General features: G+C 35.5%; 2 protein-coding genes and 1 long non-coding RNA gene across 3 annotated transcripts in view; 2 read left to right on the top strand and 1 right to left on the bottom strand.

Moving 5' to 3' along the window:
- Window positions 1-74: 74 nt before the first annotated feature.
- vezt (vezatin, adherens junctions transmembrane protein) lies at window positions 75-27,326 on the top strand. The gene is made up of 12 exons (XM_084111625.1): window positions 75-233; window positions 3,717-3,854; window positions 11,784-11,873; window positions 13,308-13,492; window positions 13,953-14,234; window positions 16,552-16,689; window positions 16,797-16,944; window positions 18,471-18,799; window positions 19,096-19,289; window positions 21,105-21,202; window positions 22,340-22,544; window positions 24,855-27,326. The coding sequence occupies exons 1-12, from the start codon at window positions 198-200 to the stop codon at window positions 25,373-25,375; spliced, it is 2,364 nt and encodes a 787-aa protein (XP_083967751.1). The 5' UTR covers window positions 75-197; the 3' UTR covers window positions 25,376-27,326.
- Window positions 6,087-7,580, bottom strand: LOC311081219. The gene is made up of 5 exons (XR_014605832.1): window positions 7,539-7,580; window positions 6,777-6,821; window positions 6,527-6,571; window positions 6,241-6,300; window positions 6,087-6,140 (listed from the first exon to the last, which is right to left on the bottom strand). It is a non-coding gene; the product is annotated as an uncharacterized lncRNA (long non-coding RNA).
- Window positions 27,327-27,453: 127 nt separating the features above from the next.
- The window catches only part of metap2a (methionyl aminopeptidase 2a), a 13,801-nt gene continuing 13,307 nt past the window's right edge, over window positions 27,454-27,947 (top strand). Inside the window, exon 1 of the mRNA XM_084111628.1 lies at window positions 27,454-27,947. This exon is cut by the window's right edge and continues 591 nt beyond it. The gene's annotated coding sequence lies outside the window, so the exon portion shown is untranslated.

The following is a 27,947-nucleotide window of genomic DNA, read 5'->3' as shown; positions in this document are numbered from 1 at the left end:
GCCCAGTAGATGTCGTCATGTAGGCTTACATTTTGCGAACCGTCGTCAAATAGAAGAAGAAGAAGAGCAGCTATGAATCATGGGAATTGTAGTTCAAGTCATGGCATGTCTCTGCGCATTCAGCAGAAGCTACACAGACCTCTCTTGTAATTTCCATCCCAGCATGCGCAACTGATGAACACATATGGCGGAGAGCTATGACTGAGGATTTTGATGAAGAAGTTGTGTTCGAGGTAAGTCTCTGATCCAGACATACAATAGCTGCTCTAATATCTGTGATAGATGATGTGCAGTTAGCAGCCTGCACTTAGCACGTACAACACTCCTCCCCATGCACCTCAACAATGACTTGGAGATGCTTATTAAGCACTTTGGGTTTAATTAAGTGTAAACCGTGTTGTAAAGTAGGCCTGCCTCCTGTTTTCATATAATACAACATGTTAGGAGACGTAAATCTTGTGTGAACAGGGTCAGAGACTGAAAACATAATGAGCTGACTACATAGCATTTCTGGGCATCATAGGCGCGTCAAGCACTAGGTTGCAATGTTGTCTAGGTAGGCAAGTCACTAGATTTTGATACTTTACGATGGCCAAGAATATTATCTAGATTGGCAGTTCAATAATGATTTAGATATTGGTGTCCACTATTTTTTGTGACTAAAATTCCCTCAAAATGCTGCCTATGCTTGTAGCTCATTTGGTTTTGTTACTGTTTGAAAATGCTGTCTAGATAGGTGTTTTGAGACACAGTTTAGGAAGGTACCTCACTAGGGTTTGAGACACAGCCAGAGTGTAAATGTAGACAGTTTCTTTTCTTATTTTCTCTGTCTACGTGGTCTGTTTAGTTTTAGTCTCTTTAAATTGAATTAAGCATGTGTGTGTCCCTGATCCGCCTTTAGGAGTCAAGATTGGGAATGTCAGATCAACATCACCAGGGAAACCATACTGTCATATGCATTGATCTAGATTAGACCTCTTTTCATTTAATCTGTTTGTGGCAATGGTTAGAATACATTACAGTTGAGCAAACAGTCATACAGAATAATTATGGAGTATTTCCTGGATCAGCTACTTACAATTCTGTAAAAAAAAAAAAAAAAAAAAAAAATCTTGAAAGACTTCAATAAAGAGCAAATTTTTAGATGACCAATAATGAAGAGCAGGGTAGCCAGCCCAATATAATGCAAATATACATAATAATTGCAAATAAGATGTAGACAAAATTGATGAAATAAAATGATCACCTGTTGTACACTATATTTATACATTATCCATTGAAATTATATATATTTATTCATCATATATTCATAAAAAATATGTGGTCTTGTTAAGAGATGATCAATGATATTCACTTCACCTGTGACCAATGTTTTGGCTCATCTGCATATATATATATATATATATATATATATATATATATACACGTAAACATAAACACAAACACACACACACACACACACACACACACACACACACACACCAGTATATCACTACAAATATTAATCCCACTATGCATAATTGTGAATTTGTTCTATTTAAAATTCCGGAAATTCCCATCGAGGAAGGAATAGTGGAGCACAAAAGATGATAATTTGAGAATTAAAAAAATAATAATAATTCATGGGCACTTAAACTGATTTTGATCATATATATATAATTTTTTTATTTATTTATTTTTTGTTCAGAAAAAAAAAGTCATACAGGTTTTGAGGGTGAGTGAATTATTCCAGTTTTATATGTTTACTTCTGGGTAGTGGGTACCCATGAAAAATGGGGGGAAAAATGTATTGGAAACAAAATCGTCTTGAGAATTTCAATAGTTAATGTACATTTTTGCCTTTATGCCGGTGAGCCTAATTTCATCATCAAGAAATTTCTACATAAAAACAAACAAACATGTGAACGACTGGGAAAGGCTGTGGAAGTGAATTGGTCAGAATTTATGGAAATCCTCCTGTTATGTGTATTTTGGGCAGTTGTTGGTATATGTTGTGCTGGTCAGATTTGGGTCATGCTTTTAAAGCGTTGTATACCATCACGTACTATCCAGACTTCAAAACAAAAACAGTCTGATTCAGTTTGCTCTCATTTGGTGACCTAAAATCGTGTCTTTCGCCTCAGGCCAGTTTAGCTGCTCTCTCACATCAATAAACACCCGCCAACCGATTCCTCTCACTGCAAATGAGCTTTAGAGCAAAAAGATCCAAAGTTCATGACGGGTGGCAGGCTACCTCACTGCAGGATTTGACTGAAATAAGAATATGAGAATTTTAAACCTCTTTAGCAACTCAAATCCAGTGGCAATGCTAAGCAGTGGAAATGAGCCAGTGATTCCGGATCTCTGGTTGGGAATTGCGACCTGCGAGAGTGTCGGATCTACATCCTTCGTTGAGCGATGTTGCGTTTGAGAAGATCTAAGACTAGAGCGAGAGATGTGCGAGAGGTAAGCGAGGGAATGGGGAAGGAAAGCATGTTGTTTCTGGTGTTTCTCTTCTGGGAGAGCACAACCCTTAATTTCCTGAGAGATATCGGAATCATGACTCCTCTTTCGTTCTCTCTCCTCCCTTCCTCTCTATATTGTTTTCACTTATTTGTTCATCACATTGTGTTTCTTCCATGTGTTCTGCTGCTCAGGAACTGAATTGAATACCAATTATTTGTTAACTGAATACCAATCCTGAATTGTTTATATATATATATCTCTTAGTGTTCTGCAGTAAATCTATTAAGTCAGCATGAAATGGAAGTTCTTCCCTATTGTGACGTATATCCGAGTTAAACTGCTTCTCAAACAAGAAAAAATGTAGGACAGGTCTTGATTTTGTTCATCGGGAGTTGATTGTATGGTTGTAATTTGTTATTTCTGTGATGTCATGTGAGTGACAGGTTGTCCCGCCCTCACGCCAGTAAACGTCATCAGAGAAGAGAAGAGAGCAAGAGGAAGTTATTTTGATTAAACATTATGAGGGCTCATGAAATTTTGATTTCATACATGATAATATGTCAGGGTGGCATAACGGTCCTGTGGTCATAATGGAAAAAGGCGGAAATGCTTTTTAAATAATAATGGATTAAAATATTATCCCTTAAGTTTTGGGTTTAAATATAATTCATTTTTGGAAACCTTTTGTCAAATCAAAGTTTGTGTCCTATGAAAATAAATTCCATGCAGGAAAGAATTTGGTATGTGGTGTACTTGTCATGAGATTGCACTGATGAAAAAGTGCTGGAATTAAAATATTCTTTATTTTGGCGTAATTTATTATGATTATTATTTCATAACAATACATAGAAAATGAACATGTTTTAGACCATTTCAACCATGTGTCTAGGTCATTAAATATTTTTTAAAAGTCATATTATTGTACATTTTAGGTTAGTTCAGGCAGTCAAACAGAATAACTCCTATAAAACGCCATATTCATGATTCAAAAACAGCCTTTCACCATTAAATTTGTTTTTAAAACGTTTGAAAATGCTTTAGGGTGTGTATAAGGATAGGCTTTAGGATTCACATATTCAGGATGTATGTAAAATCTTGTTTTTTTACTTGATGGTTGCACCAATTGACATTTTTCAAAACTTCTGTTGAAAAATGTGTAAATGTTCTTCAAAAACCAAAGTAAAGAAGAGTCTTTCTTCTCATCATCTTGGACATCCTCAGTTGTCATTGACCCATGTTTATTTAGAGTTGCGTCTTTCTCACCCCTCCAGAACTCTCCGCTGTTCCAGTACTTGCAGGATCTAGGACACACAGATTTTGAGGCATGTTCTCCCGTTTCTCAGGAGGAGGAGTCCAGCACTGGCGGAGAGGAGGCACCGTTTCCTCAGGATATCCTCCCGTCTCACAAAGTGAGTGTCAGCACTTACCTTTCCAATACGCAAACCGTACGGTAGCAGACTACAATCTCTAAGGACCCTCGTCTGTGTAGTGTTAAATTAAATGGGAAGAATTTACTTTTTTTTTCTTTTTTTTTTCTTTTTTCAGAACTTGCTGTGTTGTTTGAACAAACAAAAGCGGATTAGATGCTAATCTGAATATTTCGTAACCAAAACAGCTTTTGAAACGCACATTGAAATTGAAACAGAATGATCCAATACTGAATATTCTGTATCCAATAAGTAATAACAAATTACTAAAAGTAATAACAAAAATGTTGTTATTTATACTCAGTTCCAAACCTGTATGACCTTGTATTTCCATGGAACACTAAAGAAGTTGTTTAGCAGAATGTTCATATTTCATTCAAGTGGATGGGGGGAAAAAAGTGCAAACAATATAATTTAATAGCGATTTCTTTTAGCTTCTTTCACAAAGTTATTGTATAGCTTCTGAAGACTTTTAAAATGCTTTTATGATGCTTCTATTTTGTTTGGTTTTTTTAACTGACAGCCAGTTCACATTCAGCTTAAACATTCTGTAAAACTTTTCCTTTTGTGTTTTAGAACTGAACCATACAGGTTTAAAATTGAGTCAATTGTGACAGAATTTTCATTTTTTGATAAACTTTGAATCGCCTTGAAATTTTACAGGTAGTTTAAGAAAACTATGCATAATATGTATTTAATAAAAAAATGCAGTTAAATTTTATTTAAGTATACTATTCTTTATTTTTTTTTCATTCATAACCCAGACTACTACAAATGTAATTACCATCTTTTGGCATAAGAAACATTTATATGTATATGTAACAGACTTATAATGAGACATTCTAGATCATATTATTAAATTTAATAGAAAAAGTTGTTATTGTAGGCAATTTTAGTAGCGCTTGAAAAATAAGTAATCCGCTCCGCTTCGCGTCGGGGTCCTGATCAGCCTGTCGTCGGGGTTGTATTCGCTATAACAACCGCCTCGCTCTACATTATCCCGCTTATTACATGGCTACCCACCAAATAAATCAATATTTTGACACAATATTGATTTAAAAAGGAGTTTATTGATTTAAAAACGATTGTATTGCTTCCGCTAAATAAAATAGTCCGTTCCGTCTCTACGGTTAGAATCCTCCCAGCAAGCAATTTTGCGTCTAATAGACGTCTAAACATAGCCTAGACGTCTAGGCTAAAATCAGGCTAATTTTGGGCTGTCAGTGAAAATCTAATAGACGTCTAACCATAGCCCAAGAATAGACGTCTAACCATAGCCCTAGAATATACGTCTAACCATAGCCCAAGAATAGACGTCTAACCATAGCCCTAGAATATACGTCTAACCATAGCCCAAGAATAGACTAGTCATTAATTAGACGGCTATTAAACGACTACATATATACGTCTAATAGACAGTCAATATGGGTCTAGGCTAAAACAAGGCTGAATTTGGGCTGTCAGTGAAAATCTAATAGACGTCTAACCATAGCCCAAGAATAGACTAATCATCAATTACACAGCTATTGAAGGACTACATATACATGTAATAGACAACAAAATGAGGCTAAAAGATTATTTTCACTCAAATATAACAGGTTTTCATAAATGACAATCATCCAAACAAATCTAAAACAAAGGATTTATTTAAAAAAATAATATTAACAACTTAGACAACATACAAACATAAAAATGAGCAAATAAAATTAGAAAATATGGGAAAACAACTCAAGATAATAAAAATATAAAGAATTTAATTTTATAAAACACTAGCTGGCCAATATAGAGTTAAGATACATGTATATAATTTCCAACAGAATATAGATTGAGACTATATATTTTATATCCATATAGACAATAATTTACATCAATTAATATTAATAATTGAAAATCTTTGCCTGCACAATTGTGATGTATTGAACCGTTAGACCATTTTTCCTCCTGACTAAAATTTTATTTCAAATACAAGCACGCTCAATGTTAGAGACGCTGGCGCGACCACACCATTGACTAGCAAATGTAATGTAAGCGGAACGAAACTGAGCTACTCGTTATTCTGTTTGTCTGGACCGTTTATCAGTTTGTACCTATGAACTATGAAGCGTGAGCCAGATCAAGCGACACTGTTAGTACGCTTATGATATGATATGTACGATAGATATGTTATTTGGACTATTCAGATCAGTACCTGACAACTCGTCAGTCCGTACTAACCATGGGGGTTTCTGCCTTGAGGAGTCCTGGCTGATTGGCTCTCAATCCTGGAAGCTGTAATGACATTAAAATATATATATATTACTATTTTACCCCTGAAATTTTTTTTTCCTTATGCTGTGTCCTGACTTATCAGTTTTGTTTTTTCCATTACCTGGGGTTGAGGTGCATGTTGGCAATTCTAAAAAACGACCCCTGAATGCCTGCTTAGTCCCTGATAAAAGCATATTTGGATTAGATATACATAAAGATCATATTGCATTCACTTTAGAAAAAATAAAGCTGCTGTTTTTGTGAATTAAAGAGAAGTAGTTTTTTTTAGAAATACAGAGCTCTATTGTTCTGAAATAATGTATCCTCGTTAATCTCTGAAGTGAATGCAATTTATTAATGCAGGATATTTAGAGTCAACAAATAACAATAATCAAAGCACATCTTACTTTTTGGCGTTTCAATTCTTGTGGAGTCCAGAGACTGTGGAGTGCCTTTATAGTCACAGAAAGCAACATGCATTAAAATTTAAAACAGCAATGGATGAAAAAATACAGTATGCAACTTAGGGCTATTCTGAAGGTGTCTGATGTCTTGAACTGTTATTTAGTTATCTTGTTGGTACACTACAATCATAACTACTTATACTTCATTTTAATGATTAAAACATAATTATTAAATTGGAATGTTTTTCTTTACTTTGTTCAAGAATTGGAGACAGGAGTTGTGGTGTTTGTTGAGAATCTAAAAAAACAAAAAATAAAAACAACACAATAAACAATATTGGCCAAACATATGGCCTCTCAGAGTGTTGTACTCCTAACAGAGAACATTTGACTTCATATACAGTGCTCTGTCACCATCCATTAATTTCTCCATTCATCCAGTAGTGTAAAATATCTCCATCCATGGTTTAATTTAAAAACAATATTGCAAAATTTTTTTTAGTACATGTATTTCTTGGGTTTATTGCAAGAAACACAGTCAGAAGAAGTCATTGGTAAGTGGTCAATACTAGTTTTGAAATACAATTTACACACTTCATGTTTGATGAATTGAGAAATTAGTAGAAGAAATACTTTACTGTTTTTCACTGCCTTTTATTAATTGTAAAGGAATAATGATTATTTATCATGTCTTTTCATATTGCATTATGTTGCTGTTAAGTTGTATGTGAAGCACTTTGAAAACTTGCCTTAAATCAAAAACTCATATTTCACAATATTAATCTTCAATAATAATAAAAAATTAGTAATGGTAAGTTTCATGCTTACCAGCTTGAATTTAGATAAACTTAGTTTAAGGGTAGTAAAGTTGCACGTGCAGTAAAGTTACACGTGAAGATAACATTAACTTGTTGGAGAAAAAAACCTCTTTGCTAACGATATGTCACGGTTCCTACACATTCTAACAAATAATGAATTTAAATAATGAACATGTCAAAAAGACACTCATACTTACAAGATCGAAGTAGAAGTGTTACGAGTTTCGCTCGTCCATTGCTCTCTACAGGTGCAAAATGGCTGTATGGCTCGTGTAAAATAAAATTGAAAAGGGCGGAAATGTTTCTCGCGAGATCTGGCTAAAGTGATCTAGTCGCGCGATGCCAGTAGTCCCAGTAGCAGCTATGAGTAGCAGTAGTCATGTCTTAATAGGGCCAGGGCTTCGCTTGTGCCATCTAGCGGTTGAGAATTGGAATTTTATTTTTATTTATAAATAAATATTATTTTACGGGTATAACCGAGGCGGTGAAATGACGGCTATTGCATGCAGGGAAAATAGCCCGTCTTACTACGAGCTAAATCGTGGCTAAGCACAGCCTACACATATAACATGTCAAATAAAGCAAACCAAACACCTCGTCATCACAGTTGACTTTGCTTACATGATGGAATATCATACATCTCGCAAGTTATTTTGGAAAAAAATACATTAAACCAGATTAAATGTTATTTGGGCTAAAAGTGGGTTACACCAGATAATGTCTAATAGGAAGAGAATTGGCACTCTCTGCTTACTTCCGGGTTCTGGATTGGTTGCAGTAACACGTCTCTATCCATGCGGGGGCGCTCGCTCGCGAGTGCAGAATGAATGGAGGTCTATGGCGAAATACCCCTCAAAACCCACTTTTCTCAGGATATAATTTTTTGTCTAGTAATTTGAATGTTGTATTCGAAAGGAGATGCAAAGAAATTACACATTGCTGGGTGTTAGATTTTTTAGAGTCACTTATTTGCTTTAAAAAGTCTTTTAAAATGTCAATGACGTCACACACATCGTACGACCAGAGATACTGCTTCACGGCAATCCTTCACTCACTCTGGTGAGTTCGCGCTCTGCACTTTCTTTTCTCTCGAGGCATCGACAACACAGCTGACACAGGTAAATACACGTGCTAGAAGAGTTTTTGTTTTGTTTGTTTCTGGTCCCGCTTCGGATGCCACGATGCCATCAAGCGGTATCTCTGGTCGTAATCAGTCCTTCACTGACCAATCAGCATTCATTAGCAGAATGCTAGCGTGTTATGGGCAACAACAACTCAACCTGTAAGAAATCGAAAGGAGGACATAAGTACTCGTTCATTCAACTTTCGACCTATAACCCATGTTGAACTTGCAAAGCCTACAATAAAATCTGAGATTTCTCAACGGCAATCGGGTGAAAGAGACACATTTAGCCGTATAGCCCCATAGACTCCCATTCAGTCTGCACTCGCTCGCGATCACCCCCAGTGGAATTCTAATGGAACTGCAACCAAAATCAATACAATGGGGCTGAATAGGGAGTGCCAAGGCTCTCCGTAGACGGGCTCTGGTTACACGTAGCCGGACTATATCGGGTCTATATTTAACAGTGGTTTCTGTTGCCATCTAGCGGTTGTGAAATGTAATTGCATTTTATTTATTTAAAAATGATAGACAGACAGTCAAATAATATCGTAGATTGTGTATGTATGAATGTTATGTTTATGTGTGACAGCAAACATTATGCTGTGTGTGTGAAAACAATTTTAATTTTATTCTTATACAATTGCTGGTCATACGTAGACCAGATTTCCTCGATTTCGCTGGGTGGGCTAAAGCAGGCTGCACATAGCCCGTCCACTTCAGAGCTAAATCGTGACCACATCGACCATGTCGTTAAATGACACATTGCACCTTGTAGATATTATTACCAATGCGAACATGATAGGATATCAACCATCTAATGCACTGTCTGGCACAAAAAATATACAATTAATTCGTTTTGACTAAAAGTGGGCTACAATAGCCGGGTCTAAATATGAGCTAAATCGTGGCTACGCACAGCCTACACTTATAATATGACAAATAAAGCAATCCAAACACCTTGTAATCACAGTTGACTTTGCTTATATGATGGAATATCATACATCTCGCAAGTTATTTTGGAAAAAAATACATTAAACCAGATTAAATGTTATTTGGGCTAAAAGTGGGTTACACATAGCCGGTCTATATTAGGTCTATATTTAACCTAGACGTTGAAATGACGGCTATTGCTTGCTGGGCTGCGTCCATAGCAACGCTCTGTTTTTCATGGCAACGGTGTGTTATACTTCGCAGCGGTCTGTTATCAAGAAATAACAGACTGCATTCTACATTAGAATTCAACCAAGCCATGTAATAAATTATATTAATTCACTGTCTATCAAAATAAGATCTTTATTTAATATCATTGCCTTAATACTTAAATTTTACTAATTAGGTTTCACCTTTTATATGTTACTAATTCTTTTAATTGTCTGGAATAATGTAATTTTTAAAACAAAAGTCTGAAGGAAGAACGATAACTATATTAGCATCCACACTAGCTGACGATATCATTGTTTATTCTAAGCGCGTGCTCTGTCACTTTAAGCGCTCAAGCTCGTTACAGGAGGATGGATTCTGATTGGCTGTCAATGTTTTTATCTTTCCTTCGCTGGAATAAATCGCTGTGAATGTGATTCCAAACAATATCGTTTCTCTGTGCTGTTATCATAGTTGTAGTGAGGACCAAATCGATATTTAGTACTATATCTTTATCATCCGTGTAAGTCTACTTTATAATTCATTTATTTTTGCTAAAATTGTTTGCATTTTTTATCTATTTATCATTTATATTTTTACACATTTTAAAGATTCAAAATGTTCATGCATTTTATTCACAAACTGTTACAGTTGCACCTGCATCTTTCATGTTCACTTTTATCCAGAATCCTAGAGCTAAAATATATCTAAAATTATTTTTTTATACCTCAAAAAAAATTGTTGTTAAATTCTTAAAAAGTGAAACACACACACACTCCCTAGTCTCAGTTAGATAAAGCATGTGCTGAGTAAGTGTTTCACTCTAAATTATTTTTGATTTGGAAAAATAAAGTGTGTTTGGATCACAACAGCCATCAGTGTGAAACGGTGAAGGCCGGCCTCATGGTCACCTCAGGAACTGGAAGTGATGAATGGCTGAAGAATTTTTCTTGTTTGGGAATGTGATGAAATTCCACTCAATGTGTGTGAACGGAGCTCATTCCTTTGGCAGAATACAATTTTGTTTGTGTGCACGTACACACTTTATTTTATAATTTGTTTGGAAAGTTTTCACAGAGAGCATCATATTGTCTTAAGTTTACACGGTTCAGGCTGTCCCTGTTTGTGTTCCCAGTCTGTGACGACACACACACACACACACACACACACACACACACACACACACACACACACACACACACACACACACACACACACACACACACACACACACACACACACACACACACACACACACACAGTCTCGTTCTATTCTTCAGTTGTCTGACACACAGTCAAAGCATCTAGAATGTGAGTCCTACAGCAGTGGAATACTAAAGACACGAAGAAAGAAAAGAAGACAAAACAGTGAAAACCTCTCAGTGTGAGCGTGAATGACCAATATACTTTCCCAAAACTACACACTTGTTCTGAGATTTTAAGATATCAAGTCTGTCTTTGTTTCAAATATATGACGGGATGTTTAGTATGTAGGCTAAAATAATAAACCCCCCAGACATGTGGTTTGTGTGATCATGATTCATGACCCAGACAGGAATCAATAGTCGGTCTGTATTACTCAAGAGGACATGATAAACACTCCAGCATCTGACTTTTAATAAAGCTAAATATGAGTCTCCAATGCTAGTCTTCAGTGTCACATGATCATGAATCATTATAATATGCTAATTTGCTGCTCAATAAACATTTCTTATTATTATCAATGGTAAAAACAGTTGTGCTGCTTAATGTTTTAGTGATAACTTAGATTAAACTTTTTTTAGTGAAAACACTTTTTCAGGATTTGTTGATGAATAGTTTAAAAAGTTCGGAAGAACAGCATTTATTTGAAATAAAGATGTTTTGTAACATTATAAATGTCTTTACTGTTACTTTTGATCAGCTTAATGCATTCTTGATGAAGAGAAGTATTAACATATTTCAAATGACACAACGGTGTGTGTGTCAATATGGACTTGCACACACAAAAGCTTTCTCTCCTATCCATCCAAAGAATTTAAAAATGGTCACTTCTATGACATCACAACCATTAGCTCATTAACATATGACCGCCCGTATTTGCATATCAACACTTATTCAGTATTTAGCAACTTGACCTGCTTTTGTCTTCTTAAATCTAGTGTGCTGTATGCATTTATCCGTGTGTATTTTGCAGAAGGGTGGTGTTTGGAGGCTGGTTGATGCCCTGCGTAGTCTGAGTCCTCTGCATCGAGACAGCGCCACCTGTTGGCAGGAGCAGCAGCTGGTGAGAATGAAGCTCCTTCACTTTCTCCTCGTCTTTCCTTCAGTAGTGTCGCAGAGGAACAGGGCTAAGCCAGTATCTCATGCCTTTGGGATCATGCCTATGTTCCCACAGCCCTATGTTCCCACAAATGGCCTACCCCTGACCCCACCCCTAAACCTACCCGTAACTGGGGTTTAGACAAATTGTAAAAAAAAAAATTCTTAGAAATGTGGGAACATAGGGCCGTGGGAACATAGGGCTGTGGGAACATAGGGCTGACCCCATGCCGTATACAGCGTTTTGACAGTGTGCAACTTTACCAACTTAACCTGGATTTCAATCATGTGTAAAATATGCATAATCTCATTAATATTTGTGGGAGAATAGTTGTTTATGTAGGAAGATATAAAGGTACTTTATAAGATCACTAGATCTTGAGTCAGATCTGTGTAACAAAACCAGCCTGTTGACCAATCAAAACTCAGGTCATTGACCAATAAAAGTAGATAAAACTAATAAACATTAGATATGCCACTCCCATATCTAAAATACATATTGTATAGTCACTGTTATCTTAAATACAGTTTGTTTTCATAAGGAAAATCATCTTACCTTAAGACTGACAGCTGGTGAACAGAATCCTTTGGTGGTGGCTGGTAATCCTTTATTTTTGCTAAATATATATTTGAAAATTAACTATTTAGTTTTATTTCCATGATCAGTGGCATACATGATTGGTTGTGATGCTGTCTTCGTATTGACATTGATGTTTTTGTTTTATTGTAAAAAATATCATGTCTGCCTTGATCACTATGTGTTTTTTTACATTTGAAATAAAAAAAAAAGAAGAAAAAAAGATGAAAATTAATGATTTAAAATGAATGGTTTAAATGTCACAAAAAAAATGTTTTGATGAAAAATTAAAATAATAAAATAAAAGCAATTGGCAGATGTTTAAGATTAAATTTAAAAGTAGTATTTAGTAATCTATTTTTAAAACTATCATTTTTAAATATGTATAAATATATATTTTTATCTAAATAATTCTAAATGTATTGGCATGTTATAAATGTTATAAAACAATTATAAGTAAAAGCATTTTTTGTTGTTTATAAATAACAAATAGAGATACATTTAAAATAAATTTCTAAATTAAAGCTGATTTGTGTAACTATAAAGTGTATTTAAAATATATATTTTTTATATATTTAGAATTTTCTTTTTAGTTCCCTTTTTTCTTCAAATTAAGTTTTAAATGATTCCAACTCTATGGGATCTAACTGATATTAATCACATTATTTTAAAATTCAGAGACTCAGAGACCGAGATCTTGTCTTGTGCGTACAGTACAGAATCCCAGTATTGCTGCAAGGCAGTGTTGCTATGATGATCCGATAATTGGATTGATTTTCAGCCGCAGAGTGATTGTGTTCAACTGTGTTTGTTCTCCCGCAGGACGCTGCCTTCCGCCAGTATTCTCTGCGCTGTCTGTTGTCTCAGGATGTGCTGTTGCAGGAGGACGTCGAGCTGATCGAGCTTCTGGATCCGAGTGTGCTCTCTCTGGGCTCCACTGATACTGTCTGCCCCAGTGCCAGCACTGCTGTCCCAGCGCCATGCTACCTCTCGCCTCCCTCTCTATGGTACACAGCCACATCAGTGCCAACAAAAACCTCGTACCGTTATCAAGCTGATATATATCACTGATGTGTTTCTTTGTCACAGACACAAGTTTGACCCATGGTTTTTTGCTTAAGGGTGAAGATCCAACTCTATGCATGTTTTGTAAAATTCCCTTATCTGTTAAACATATTTTATTGGATTGTCCTGGACTTATTACAAGCAGAATGCTCTTTTACAAAGTTACTTCACTTAAGGACATATTTAATGAGATTATGCCTGAAAAGGTTTTGGAATTTTTATCATGTGTTAATTTAAAAAATCTCATATAATATGACTTGCTGTGTTTAATTGTTTTGTTTTTTATTGTATTTATATGATATTTGTATTTTTGTAATTGTATTTTTGCCATGAAAATAGCTTTGAGTGCTGACATGGCATTAAATAAAATAATCTGAATCTGAATCTGAATCTTTGTCACAGGGACGTGTCCGTTTTGGTCGGGCTGCTAGCCGTCCTGCTGGGCCTACGCTTTTCGTACCCTGACCGCGAGCTGGCTCTGTGGTTGTGTGCCGTCCTGGTGTGTGTTATGTGTGCCTGTCGCGGTATGTCTCTATGGCACAAGGCGGTTCTTCAACGTCGCGTCCAGTCTCTGGCCGTCCAGCTGGAGGGTTTGGTGAACAACAGCCGAGCGCTGACCAGTCTCTCTCGCAAATCTCTGCGTCTCATGCAGGAGACAGAGGTCATCTCACGAGGATTCACACTGTAAGTTTCACATCACACACACACAGACCCTTCCACTTTATGTCTGTTCATGTCTGCAGTGTCTTTAGATTTTGTTTTGTGTGTGGAAATGTGACAATGATTCTTTGTTTGTGCAGTAGTTTTGCATGTAATGCAGTTTTATAATTGTTTAAAGCTGAAGTGTGCAATTTTCTGTAAATCTTTTTCCTGAAATAGCTTTCCCAAACACTCCCGTCTATGATCAGTCAAACAAACAGAGCAAAACACATATTTAGGAATGGCATATTTATAGTTGACTCCACAGTATGGACATTAACCTGAGATTGGAAAAAGTATTTTAGAATCCAGAATATTACACACTTCATTTTTGCATTTTACATATTTTATTTTTATTTTATTTTATTTTATTTTATTTTATTTTATTTTATTTTATTTTATTTTATTTTATTTTATTTTATTTTATTTATTTATTTATTTATTTAATTAATTATTTTTTATTTTTTATTTTTTGATGGCTTTCTGAATTTTTAAAAAAAAGTGCTATTACTTGCTTGTGAGAAGCAGTTCCATTTTGCAGGACTCATTATCTATATAGTTTTGAATGTTTATTTTTAACAGAATTTTAGTTAAAATATGAGCTTGAGTCTCATCTAAATTTATATCTGACAAAATTAGACATTTTAAACTGTCTTTAAAAAAAACGGATAATATTAAAAATGCAGTATAAATTTAAGTGAGTAAAACCAGGGCCTAAAACTTTTTGCCAATCCTGCCAATGGCCATTAAACTGTTTTTGCAAAAACAGGCTGTTATGACGCCAACATTTTAGATACCAGTGAAAATTCACAATTCTCTATTACAATTTCGATACGACAGCTAAAACTGCTTGTCTTACTAATATAAATTGAAAACCTTATTAAAGACAAGTAAACATGTAATAAACAGTGCTTTTCATGCAAGTTTTTTAGGTTTTCAGGTACAGAAATTCATAACTTCACTCTATAAATTAAACTTGGATTAATCCTTATTAAAGGTACAAAAGTTATTCAGTCAAGAGCAGAGGGTAATTTGTTTTCTTTTCGTTGTCCTTTGTTGATTAATTAACATTAAAAAAGCAGACAGCAGTAGGATTATTAGGATGCTGTCACTTTAAGACCTAATGCACGCACGGATCCAGTATAATGATATATATACTGTACTTAGTCTCCAACGGTGATTTTTACTCTCATTAGGCGCTTGGCAAGTGTTAATTTTCGGCCCTGAGTAAAACTGGTTTGATTCATGGTTTGTGCCTTCATAATTTATATTTTCTACACAGTATATCCTGCATGTGAGTTACTGGCATGTGCTCATTTCCTCTATATAAATGAACATCTGTTATGTCTGTTTGTGTGTTTAAATATAGCTAGATTTAATAATGTATGTGTGTATTTAGTTTGCTTTAATGTTGAATGTAATTTGTCTTTCACTAGATAATAACTAGATAGTAATATACACAACTGTTCAAAAGTTTGGGGTCAGTAAGATAAACACAAATGAACCGTTGTACTCATTAAATCAGGGGTTCTCAACTCTGGCCCTCGAGATCCACTTTCATGCAGAGTGAATCTCCAACCCTGATCAAACACACCTGAACAAGCTAGCCAAGGTCTTCAGGATAACTAGAAACAAACCCACTTGAAGGCAAGCCTGCAACCTTAGCCGAAAAAAGCACAACGTCTGCTAACGCTGCAGTTCGCAGGGAAAGAAAGAGGCCGTTTTTTTGAATGGATATCAATGGAGGAAAGGCTTCACTACGCTGAATAAACCACTTTTGTGAGGAAATGGCTGATCATTTAATGAATCGACAGCCCAAAGCAGTAATGTGATTGGTTATCAAAACACATGTGGTTAGCCATAACACTTTCCAATGGTAGAGTCACGAACCCTCATATCTCACAATAATATGATCATCTCTGCTTGAAAGCTAGTTTGATCAGGGTTGGAGCTTTGCCATCCATTTAAAATATTAAAGTAGAACACTTATTTTAGATTAATATGTAATAATGTAAATTTCACAATTTTATATTTACTAATTACTATATTAATTAGTCTCTAACTATATTTCTGATTAAATACGCAGCCTTGGTGAGCATAAGATACTAATTTCAAAAATGTAAAAATCTTACAGACCTCAAACTTTTGAAGGTGTATTAGTTTGTCGATATTTGTGTCATTTTTGTTACATAGTGTCAGTCTAGTAGTATTATATGTGTTGTATGTAATGTTTGTCTGCCCTGATGGTTCTCGGACGTCTGCACAGTTGGATCACATTTCACTTGTCAAGTTTACTCGACAGGGTGAGTGGCGCCTGTCCCTTTAACAGGGCGGGGCACCTTCGGAGTCAGCAGCTGATTGGTCTACGGAAAGCAGCCTATCAGAGTCTTCGCTGCGCGTTCCGAGCCTCCCGCATCGCCACATGCATCATGCTCAAATCATATCCTGATCCAACAGCAGCGCAGCGACCTGTTGCTTTTATATTACGATTTCTTAATATTTAATTCACTTGGATTCTTAGTGGTGAAGTCCTTGACCATGTTTTACATTTCCACTGAACTCAGAGATTGACAATGTCACCAACTACGTGTCCACCGTGCCGATCAGAGAGCTTGGTCTCGGTCTGGGGGTGGAGCATCTTTCTGATGAGCAAGCACAAGAACTGACCAATGATTATAGCCTGCCTGCACTCAAGGTACAGAAACTTTTGCATTGTTGCATTGATCGGGGCAATATAGCTGAACTTATAGCTCAAACATTTTCTGTGTTTTGACCATATTTATCTTGTAAAGATGGTGATCTTGATATTTATCTGTAAACTTGTCTTGATTTATATCTGTAAATACGTCTTGATATGTATGTATTTTCTGTAATTTATTTACTTATGAGCAGTACAACATATTTAATTGCATATATATTTTCATTAAAGATTTAAAAGCACAGTGATGATTCAATTTCAAATATTTTTCCTGTGTTTTTTTATACATATTTGGACAAAACAGCAGTTGTTTCCAAGTATATATTAATTAAATTACAGTAAACATGCATTTAAAATAATAGAGGCAGGTTTTTCAGTCAATAAAGACACACACACACACACACACACTACCGTTTAAAAGTTTGGGGTCAGTAAGATTTTTTAATGTTTTAAAAAGAAGTATCTTCTGCTCACCAAGGCTGCATTTATTTGATTAAAAATACAAACAAAAACAGTAATATTGTGAAATATTATTCCAGTTATTCCAATAATAATAATGAATGTTTCTTGAGCATCAAATCATCATATTAGAATGATTTCTGAAGGATCATGTGACACTGAACACTGGAGTAATGATGCTGAAAATTCAGCTTTGATCACAGGAATAAATTTAAAATATATTAAAATAGAAAAGTCATTTTAAATTGTCATAATATTTCACAATATTACTGTTTTTTGTATTGTTTTTTTATCAAATAAATGCAGCTTTGGTGAGTAGAAGATACTTCTTTTAAAAACATAAAAAAATCTTACTGACCCCAAAGTTTTGAACGGTAGTGTGTGTGTATGTATATATATATATATATATATATATATATATATATATATATATATATATATATATATATATATATATATATATATATATATATTGTTTTTTTATTGCTTTAATAATATATATATATATATAATAATAATAATATTATTATTATTATTATTAAAACAATAAAAAAACTATATAAAACAAAATATTGCTACTTATTAATACATAAAATAAAATAATAATGTGTATATATGTATTTATGTAGCTATATTTTTTTGTTTAAATTAATAAGTTCCAATATTTACCTACATATATTTTTTATGAAATATTTAAAATCACATTAAATGGTGTGCTGGGACTTTCATGAATATTTTTGATTCATGACGTTGTTGAATTATTATTCAGATAAAATTATTGAAATGGACAGTTTAAAAGAACCGACTCAAAAAAAACATTTTTTAAATAAACAAACTTTTTTTTTGCTGTGATTTCTGTGAGTCGGGACACAAAGAAGAGGGACAAATCTATTCCACGGCATGTTTAGGAAACCTAACGGTCAAATAAAAGGCCATTAAAAACTTTACAATATTCGTAATGCTTCTTTTCATAGCGACCTATATTCAATATATTGCCCAGCCCTATTGTTGTTGTAAATAACACATCACATGAGTCTCCTCAGTAAACATTGGTTGGTTTGCAGACGTTGTTCCAGCTGTGGGTCGGGCAGAGCTCAGAGTTTTTCCGGCGATTGGCTCTGCTGCTGTCTCCGGGGAGGGAGGAGCTAGACTCCAGGTCCCGCCCCCTCACGTACAGCAGCGTCCCTTTGATTACCGACTCTCTCCATCGCACCCTAACCCGTTGCCTTGGTGATCTTCAGCGCAGCTTCGATTTCCACCGCTACTTCGAGACGCACCACCAGTCGCTGCCCGCGGGAAGAAACGGACGGGCTCAACAGAAGTGTAGAGAGCTCAATTCCCTGCACACGTCTGTCCGCAGTTTACAACTTCACCTGAAAACACTCCTAAATGAGTATGCACTACTTAGTTATTATTGTTTTTTTTACTATTATCATTTTAAAATGACAGAATTGTTGAAATTAGTCATTTTCCTCCAAAAAAATACTTTTTTAATATTATAAAATATTCATATTATAAAATTCTATATACAATTCACTAAAATATAAGATCATCTGACACAATGGCAATTGATTTACTCATTTCATTTCATTTTCACACTGAATACACTGAAAACTTTACCTAGGGTGCACAAACCATCATAGTATCCTAGTAAAGACTATTTTATCTCGACGGTTTAATTTCTCCTAGGGTCATAATTCTGGAGGACGATTTGGAAAAGTTAATGGTTGCGAAAGAGACGGAGGAGATGACGTGCGCGGGATATCAGGAGCTGAGGGAGCGTCTGCAGCTGCTGCAGCCACACATGCAGGCCAGCACCTGCTGCTGGGACGACACACTCGCGCAGGTCGACCGCATGCTGCGACGGGTCTCCAGCCCCCCAGGTCAGAGGTCACCCTCTCAACCAATCACAGCGCTCTGCTGCCGCGCCGCTCCGTTGCAATTTGAATGAACCACTTTTTTATTAGTTTAATTGCATACGAATTAGTTTTTCTGAACATTTTTTGTGAATATTTGTTCATTTTTTAGTATAGTCCAAAAAAAAAAAAAAACGGTTAATTTTGAGACATTTTACATTACCAAAAATGCATGATTTTGGTACAGTCGGGCAAAAGGTCCCTTTTACAGGAGTAGTTCACCCAAAAAATTCTGTACTCACTGTCACTTTATTTTATTCATTCATTTATTTATTTTTTAATTCAATGACCAGGGGCTGCCAAGCTTTAAATATGACTTTTTTATTTTATTATATTAAAAAAAAAAAAAATTTGACTTATATGTTTACACAAAACCTATTAAAGTAAAAAAAAAAATGTCAGAGGTAAGAGATAACAACAGATTCTTCAAATATGGGTCAAATTTCCACCCTTGAACTGTTATTATGGCAGGAAATGTGGTATATTCATATCGAATTATTCTTATTATGACAAGTAGTTTAAAGCCACAATTTACAGTCTGGTTTCTACAACTTTCACGTAGGAGTCTTTTAAATCTGAAAGAAATAAAGATTTGACATTTATCGTGATAATTCTTATGTACGACAACGTTTTCATTGTGATCATTTTTTTGGCCATATCACCCAGCCCTAAAATGAGTATTATAAAAGGGATATTGTACAGTCACCTGGTCATTATCAGTCATGCAGTTATTATAGAAAAAAAACAATTGACTAATCACAATCAGTTATTCCAGAGAGCCTGTAGCATGACCATATATGTGTGTACGAGTTCTCGAAATGACGTCCTCACCGTATAATAGGTGCGTCAGGCTTTGTGTGGTAACAGCGTGTGTCTTGGGAGTATTTTTAGAGTTCCTTGTTCGACTGATTTCCCTCCCTTTAGTTATTTTTAGGGATCTTTAGGGAAGTAGTAGGGTAAAAAAAGACAGAAAGAGAGGGATGTGGTGGGTGATGTCCTTTACAGAATTAGGCCACAATGCACAAGTAGATGACGTCATTGTTCCCCAGCTTCATATGATGACCCTCCTCGTGGGGCTGGTGCTTTTACTGTAGGGAGGTCAAAGTTCAGCTGTGCAGTTCTTTCATGTATTTTTGCATGTCTACACGCGTGTGCCCAAACAACAGGAGTTATTTTTAACAGAATAACTTCATTACTCTGCGCAAGATCCAGTAATGCATTTCTGAAGGCAACACAGTTTGCAGAAGATCAAAAATAGGACAAGTAAATATGACATACAGACGTCAGACATTTAATTGTCATAGATTATGGCAAAGATTTAATCCTTTGAGAAGTTTTCAGGGACTTTTTGTTTACCGTTTTCCATTACTTTTTAAAGAAATATATATATATATATATATCTTGGTGTTCTGCAGTAAATCTATTAAGTCAGCATGAAATGGAAGTTCTTCCCTATTGTGACGTATAATTTTATTTTATTTTTTTTATATTTCACAATGCACATTATAACGTTGTGACGTCTAAATCCCCACACTATTTTAGTTTTTTTTAAATTTTGTCTTTAAGTTTCTTTTTTAAAACAGATTTATAGTTATAATATGTGCTATTTGTCGTAGTTGGGCTGAACTTCACAATAACAACATTACCACATCAAGCAACATTTGATTCTCATAGATTTTAGTGCGTCATGAATCCAGAAACTGAATTTGTCCCATGTCTTTTTTTTGTGTGTTGAAAGGAGACACATTAGCAGGATACTGTGTATTTGTGTGTGTTCCTCAGAGAGTTCAGATCAGCCAGAGGAAACAGATGCCCCAGATCTCCCTCCTGCCGCCCCCATTACACACATACAGGACAGAGACCCTGTCCCTGAGGAACAGGTACTGTGTGTGTGTGTGTGTGTGTGTGTCTGTGTGTGTTTGTCTGTTTGTGCGTATGTGTGTGCTTGTGTGTGTTTTTTTGTGTGTCTGTCCTGTGTGTGCGTGTGTGTGTGTGTGTCTGTCTGTCTGTCTGTGTGTGTTTTTGTGTGTCTGTGTGTGTTTTTTGTGTGTCTGTCCTGTTTGTGTGTGTGTGTGTCTGTCTGTCTTGTCTGTTTCTGCGTGTCTGTGTGTTTTTGTGTGTCTGTGTGTTTTTTGTGTGTCTGTCCTGTTTGTGTGTGTGTGTGCGTGTGCGCGTGTATGTGTCTGTCTGTCTGTCTTGTCTGTTTCTGCGTGTCTGTGTGTGTTTTTTGTGTGTCTGTCCTGTGTGTGTGTGTGTGTGTGTGTGTGTGTATGTCTGTTTCTGCGTGTGTGTGTGTGTTTTTTGTGTGTCTGTCTAGTCTGTGTGTTTCTGTTTGTCTTGCGCTCATTTTATCTATAGAATAAAAAATAAATTCATACATACAATGACTTGAATACACTTCTATGATTTGTTCTTTAAAATTTGTTTAAAATTATTTTTTTGATACCGTTGTCCTGATATCATAATGAAGAAAAAAAAAAAACTCAAATAATGAAATAAATTCTTCAAAAAGAAAAAGTATTTTGGTATCTTTGTTATTATTTTTAATAATATTATAATATTTTTTTCTGAATCACAACATCTCTGAATCAATTCATGATATTTGATTAATTTATTAATGAATTCATGTACTTAACAACACTTTTTCCTTGAAATATATTTATTTATTTATTTAAAATAATAATTAAGAAGGTATTACCATGAATTAACATGGTATACAAAGACTTTGGCACATACATTTTAAACTAGATTTTTTTTCTTTAAACATCTTCCTTTTCTTTGTTGTGTACAGATCTTATTTCTCATAGACCCATAAAAGCCATAAACTTCAGGCATGACAAACAAGCACCACTTGCACCATATTTTTGTCTAAATCTAGTTCATTTGCTTATTTGTGGAACGAAGCAAAACAAACTGCTAAGATTTCAGTGTTGTTATTAGCGGATATGCAACAAAATTCATAAACAGTGAATTTTGAGGTTATAGCTGGGATTCATAAAGTTGCTTTTCTTGGCCAGGAACTGGAAGCATATGTCTCGGACTCAGACTCTGAGACGGAGTGGAGAGGGGCCGTGGACATGCTGTCGCCATGGGAGCAGGAACGCCAACGTCATGAACGGGAGGAGTCGAGGCGCGTTTTACTCGAGCTGAAATCCGTCCTGGGAATCCGAACGTCAGATGGAGAGAGAGACAAACGCAAGCTTCTGCTGTTCAGTGATCAGGGTACCACATGCGCACACACACACACACACACGCTTGGTTCTGTCATAGAATTTAATGTTTAACTATATTCCTCTCTGTCATAAAAAAACGTTATGAAGACAGATTGATTTGAAGTGAATTTAACTGTTTTAGCGAGTTCATGTAATGTTTCATTTTAGTGAACGGGTTCAAAACCCTTCACTTAAAACTGTGTTAAATGACGTTAAATTTCCTTTCACACTTAAAGGGACTGTGTGTAGGAATTTCTCCCATCTAGTGGTGAAATTGTATTTTGCATTCAAACGAATAATGCTCTCCAGCGCCTCACTTTTTCAAATGCGCGTTGCATCTACGGTAGCCGTTATGTACCAAAAAGCTATGACAGGATGTCTTATAATAGCACTTCGAGTTTTTCTTCGGGTGAACAGGTTTGTTATTTAAAACAAACTGAAACTTGAAACAATGAAAAAAGAATGTTACAGTATGAATTACTGACTGTGAAACATATTAACTATGGTAATTAGTAGTAATGCCTTCTTTACTCGTTATATTTTTTGAAGTACGTGCATTGTTAGATATCATCATCATCATCATCAGCGCATTCTCTAACGTTACTTTACTCAATAGCTGCTATTCATCAAAGAGCCTGTTTAACTTTTACTTCTGTCTATATAATAAAGTACACAACCAAGCAATGAAAAAAAAGCTTGTAATTAAGACCGTAACATTGACTTACCTGTCGAGAAGAAAGCAGGCAACTTCAGCGTCTCTTCTGAAAGCTTTCTCCTGCATTAGCTATCCCGACATTAACCCTTGTTTTTGTAATCTCCGGTCACGTTTCCTTTTACGGTCTATTTTGGACTTTTTCGACGACGAGGACTCCTTATCCTGTGACTCAGCATATGTATGAATGAACGGTGTATAAATAACCGTACAGTGCAGCCTTTTAAACTTGCCGGGCAGTGACAAGCGCCTCTCACTGCTCTGCTCCAACGCTTCTGCTGGCTTCAGTCACGTGACGCTGGTTCTGAACGAAAACGCGTTTTGGAAACGCGTTGGCCTAGTACTTTTTGTCCCTCTCTGCTATTATAGTTTTTCGAGATGGCGGAACTACATGGAAGCCTCCGTGGACCTACCCGTCCCATGTATATAAAGATAATAAATTCTTCGTTTACGAGGATTAGTCTGATCATTGGCATAGGTATTTGTACATCATTGAGGGCATATTTATTAATAAAAATATTGATTTTAGATAATAAAATACCTAAAAAGCTACACACAGTCCCTTTAAGGAAAATTGGTCACTTGCAAAACGTCGACTATTATATAATTAAATATTTGAGATGCGAATATTTTGCTTGAAAAATAAATGTTTTCACAGTTACTTTTGAATGGCTATCAACCGATACTTTTAGCAACCAGGATCTTATGCTTTCAAAGCTAGCTTGCTATTGCTAGCCTCTCTGAAAATTGCCTACCCTACCTTTAGATACTTTAAATATTTATTTCAATCTCTTACTTTAGTATTATTTTATATTTTAACTAATGTTATTTTGGATGTTTCCTAAATTCCTACAATAGGTTTACATGCGTCAAAAAAATACTAATTTTCTCAGTATACATTGCAGCATCACTTCTTTTCTCACAGAATCTGAGTACGATAAAGGATTCGGACTCTCTAAACCCCTCCTTTCTGAGAGCCTACTCTGCTCTGATTGGTCAGATGGCTCAGTCTGTTGTGATTGGTCTACCGCTTACAGCACATGTCAGAAATGAAATGCCATTACCATAACTGAATTTCAGCTATTCCTCTGCGCTTGATATACACAGTGATACGAACAGCAATGATGGGGGCGGTTTTACCATATGAATTCGAACATGAGTCCGATAACGAAACGCTGGAAAGAAGTAGCTTCTTCTCGACACGTTGACAACACAAAAACCAAACTCTTCCAGGCCTCAGCTACAGATACAGTGTTTGAGGGCGGGTCAGAGTAGACTTTGTTTGCTGGCAGCCAATGAAAACCATGGGCTGGCATTATGCAAATTTGAAAAACCTACGCAATTTCTGGAATTTCTGACGACTCTTTTCAGATCAAAATCGGTTCATTCTTTTAGGAGACAATTCCACTTTGATTCGTGCACTGATCTTTGAAACTTTGCTGACCTTTAACATTCACAAACTGCGCACACTACATGAAAGGTAAGATCGCCAAGATATTTAGTGTAGTTAGCTTAGCTTCTCTAAACTACAGTCAATTACTTGTACCTTTTTTGTTTGTCTTTCCCAACACTAAATCCCTTTTCAATGTATTTTTTTTGTCCTTCTAGCTGCTCTGGCTCCGTTTGCTAAGGACACATCAGAAACAGACACAAACTCTTTAGAGCCGCATATTTCAGTGGAGTCCATGACGACCACAGTCAACCACGTCTCCCAACAAGCAGAGGAGAATGAAAGCGAGCCGCAGACTGAAATTCTGAGTGGGGCGGAAGAAGGAGAGAAAGATTCTGTGGTTGAGTTTTGCTGTGGTGATTCTGATGTAACTGGGGCAGCTAAAGACGCCACTGAGGAAACCGCAGAGGAAACGCATCTCTTCCAATCAGACGGACTCGTAGACGACGAGCATGATGGGACACACCCACTCACACCCCGAGTGCCCACCCTCTCTGTGATCGACAGATTGACTGAACTGCACGGCTCGCAAGCGCTCAGTTTCAGCTCGGCCCTGGCCGCCCAGGTAGCAGCTCGCTCGCATACGTTCACACACATGCAGGAATGCACCTACGAGGACTCGGAGGAGGAGGAAGGGGAAGTGACGTCACAGCAGACGAGAGAAACCGAGGAGGACTGAACAAGGAGGATATTTATTCAAATCTTTTTGTTCATATTTATTGAGCTTGATTTCAGGTCACAGACATCATTGGATGTAACTGGTGTGTGTGCGTCTCTGTTTTAAAGTGTGTGTATTTGTGTGCGTGTGTGTTGAGGAATTTATGTTTCATGTGACATCCCATGTCCACTCTCCTCATGACAGTCCTCAGGTACAGACTGGCACACGCTAGTACTCAAAATAACAGAATAAAAACTTAAACACACACTAACATGAACTCATAAATGTGCAAAACGACATGTCCTTGGCCGTCCCAGTTTTATTCACTGTAATAACCACACAAAATAACCACAAGTTCTTAAAATGCCTAAAAAGTCAGGTCATAACTGCCCATCAAGAACATGTCTGGGTCATATTTGACCCCAAAATTAAAAGGAAATAAAAAAATTACATTACAAAAATTAAGCCCATTTTAGATTTTGTGCATTGACATTTTTAATGATAATTTTACACCAACAAAATCTAATTTTCATTACCGCAATGCAAAATAAATAGTTGTCCTTAGTGTAATGCAGAAAAAAATTCCAATATATTCTAAATATATATTATATATATTTTAAATCAGCAATGATTGTACAATGCAATGTATAAATATTTTCTAAATCAAATAACATCTTTTTTTGCAGTATAGTAATTATAATTATATATTATATTATATATATATATATATATTTCTTTAAATATAAAGAAAGAGATGGAAAGAAATAAGATTTTTTTTCTGTATTGCGATATTGAGAAGGTATTTTTCTTTTTATTTACACTATTGACATTTTGTTTTGTTTTTTTATTCCAGTTTTTTTCCAATTTTTTCACCATTACACTAATAACAGTTTTACTTATTTTGAATTGCGGTAATGACAATGAGATTTTTGTCACATTAGGGTATTGACGATTTTATTTATTTCGAATTGCGGGTAATAAGAATGCAGTTTTTTTTCCACATTACGTTAATGAGAATTTGGGTAAATAATATCAAATAAATAATGCACAAAATCTTAATGGTACCAAAAATAAAAATAAAAAACCTTTTCTCTATGCATATTTAGATTTTTGGGGTGAAATATGACCTGTGCATGAGATTCACACCATTAATTACAAAAAGAAAAAAGCAATTAATACTGACGTCCTACTGGACTGCAGCTGGTATGTGGTCAAACTTTGACAGTTTCTGCTCACACAGCCGGTGTTTCACCACTGTGACCATCACAAGGTTAATGCTTCAAAGTCATTTTAAAAGTTTTCAAAATTAATATACTTGTTACCAATTTCAAGCTGTTGAACTGCCTGAAATTGATAGTGATTGGATTTCCTTTATGTTTACAGAAGATTCTTCTTTTTTTCTTTTTTTTTGTTGAGTTTTTCAGTCCAGCATCTTGTTGAACACTTCACATAAAACCACTTATTGTCAGATCCTTATTAAAGTAACAAATTCTGATTTATAGATTTTCTCAAATAATCATCAAGACTGCTTCGTCCTTTAACACAAAACCTGGTTTTAAGTTAAACCGTCTTTTAACTCTTAACACTGTGGAAAAGTAACAAGCTACAGTTGAACTTGCCTTAAACACTTTTCCCTTGTAAGGACTGTTGCACTTTACAACTACAGTTAAATGTTTTAATGAGACTTAGAATGTCAATGGCTATGTTGATAAGACCAGAGAGCAAAACCTTAGATATAACAACGTTATGTGTGTGAATTGTATGTTTTTATGTCTAACATCCTTAATTAATTTCCCCCCATGCATATATGCATGACATCAAGACCCTCAAACAATCGTCTTGGCCATGGCTGAGACTGTCTGTGTGTTTGTCCTCAACACCAGTTTTGCCTTTTCTAAAGGTTCAAGTTTTTCCTCACTCCAAAAGTGGCAATCTTGCATTTCATTTGTGAAATAAAGTACATGTACATATATGTGTTTGTCTTTGGTGACTTAATGTAGTTTTACACTAAGAATAGACTTCTGTGCACATTTAAAGGGATAGTTCACCCACAAATGTTGTTCCAAACCTGTATGAATTTCTTTCAAAAGAAGATATTTTAAATGTTTGAAACCGGACAGTTGGCAGCACCCATTGACTTCCATAGTATTTTTTACAACTGCCTGGTTACAAACAATCTTTAAAATACCTTATTTTGAAAGAAATTCATACAGGTTTGGAACATTTTTGGGTGAACTATCGCTTTAAAGTATTTCTGTACAACTAAACACACGCATCAGACTAGAGGAAAGTGTCTGCCATCTACTGGACAATATAAAAGATTTGGAGGAAATGTGCAAAATTGTTGTGGCAATAATGGTCATAAGATTTCTTAAATATGATTAATTTTATTGTTTCAGTGTGAAATATGACCCAGACATCACCTTCGTGAGATTTACACAAAATGTGCAGTAAAGAACATGGTGTACTAAATTGCACATTAATACATTCTATCATCACGAATTAAAATGAGTTAATGTACGAATCTGTACTCATGATTGCTCAAAAACACTTTCATACACATTATAGCTAACTTACTTTAGAATATGAATAA

Source organism: Abramis brama (assembly GCF_963993115.1).
Source record: "Abramis brama genome assembly, chromosome: 4".
Taxonomy (NCBI): Eukaryota; Metazoa; Chordata; class Actinopteri; order Cypriniformes; family Leuciscidae; genus Abramis; species Abramis brama.
The sequence above is the reverse complement of the archived record's forward strand: the minus strand, read 5'-3'. Positions and strand labels throughout refer to the sequence as shown.

What these genes read in the sequence shown, in the direction of transcription:
- vezt (XM_084111625.1), top strand. Translation starts at nt 198, where the DNA reads ATGACTGAGGATTTTGATGAAGAAGTTGTGTTCGAG. An exon ending in ATGAAGAAGTTGTGTTCGAG is followed by an intron (nt 234 to 3,716) that starts GTAAGTCTCTGA and finishes TCACCCCTCCAG; the next exon opens with AACTCTCCGCTGTTCCAGTA. An exon ending in TCTGCTGTTCAGTGATCAGG is followed by an intron (nt 22,545 to 24,854) that starts GTACCACATGCG and finishes TTGTCCTTCTAG; the next exon opens with CTGCTCTGGCTCCGTTTGCT.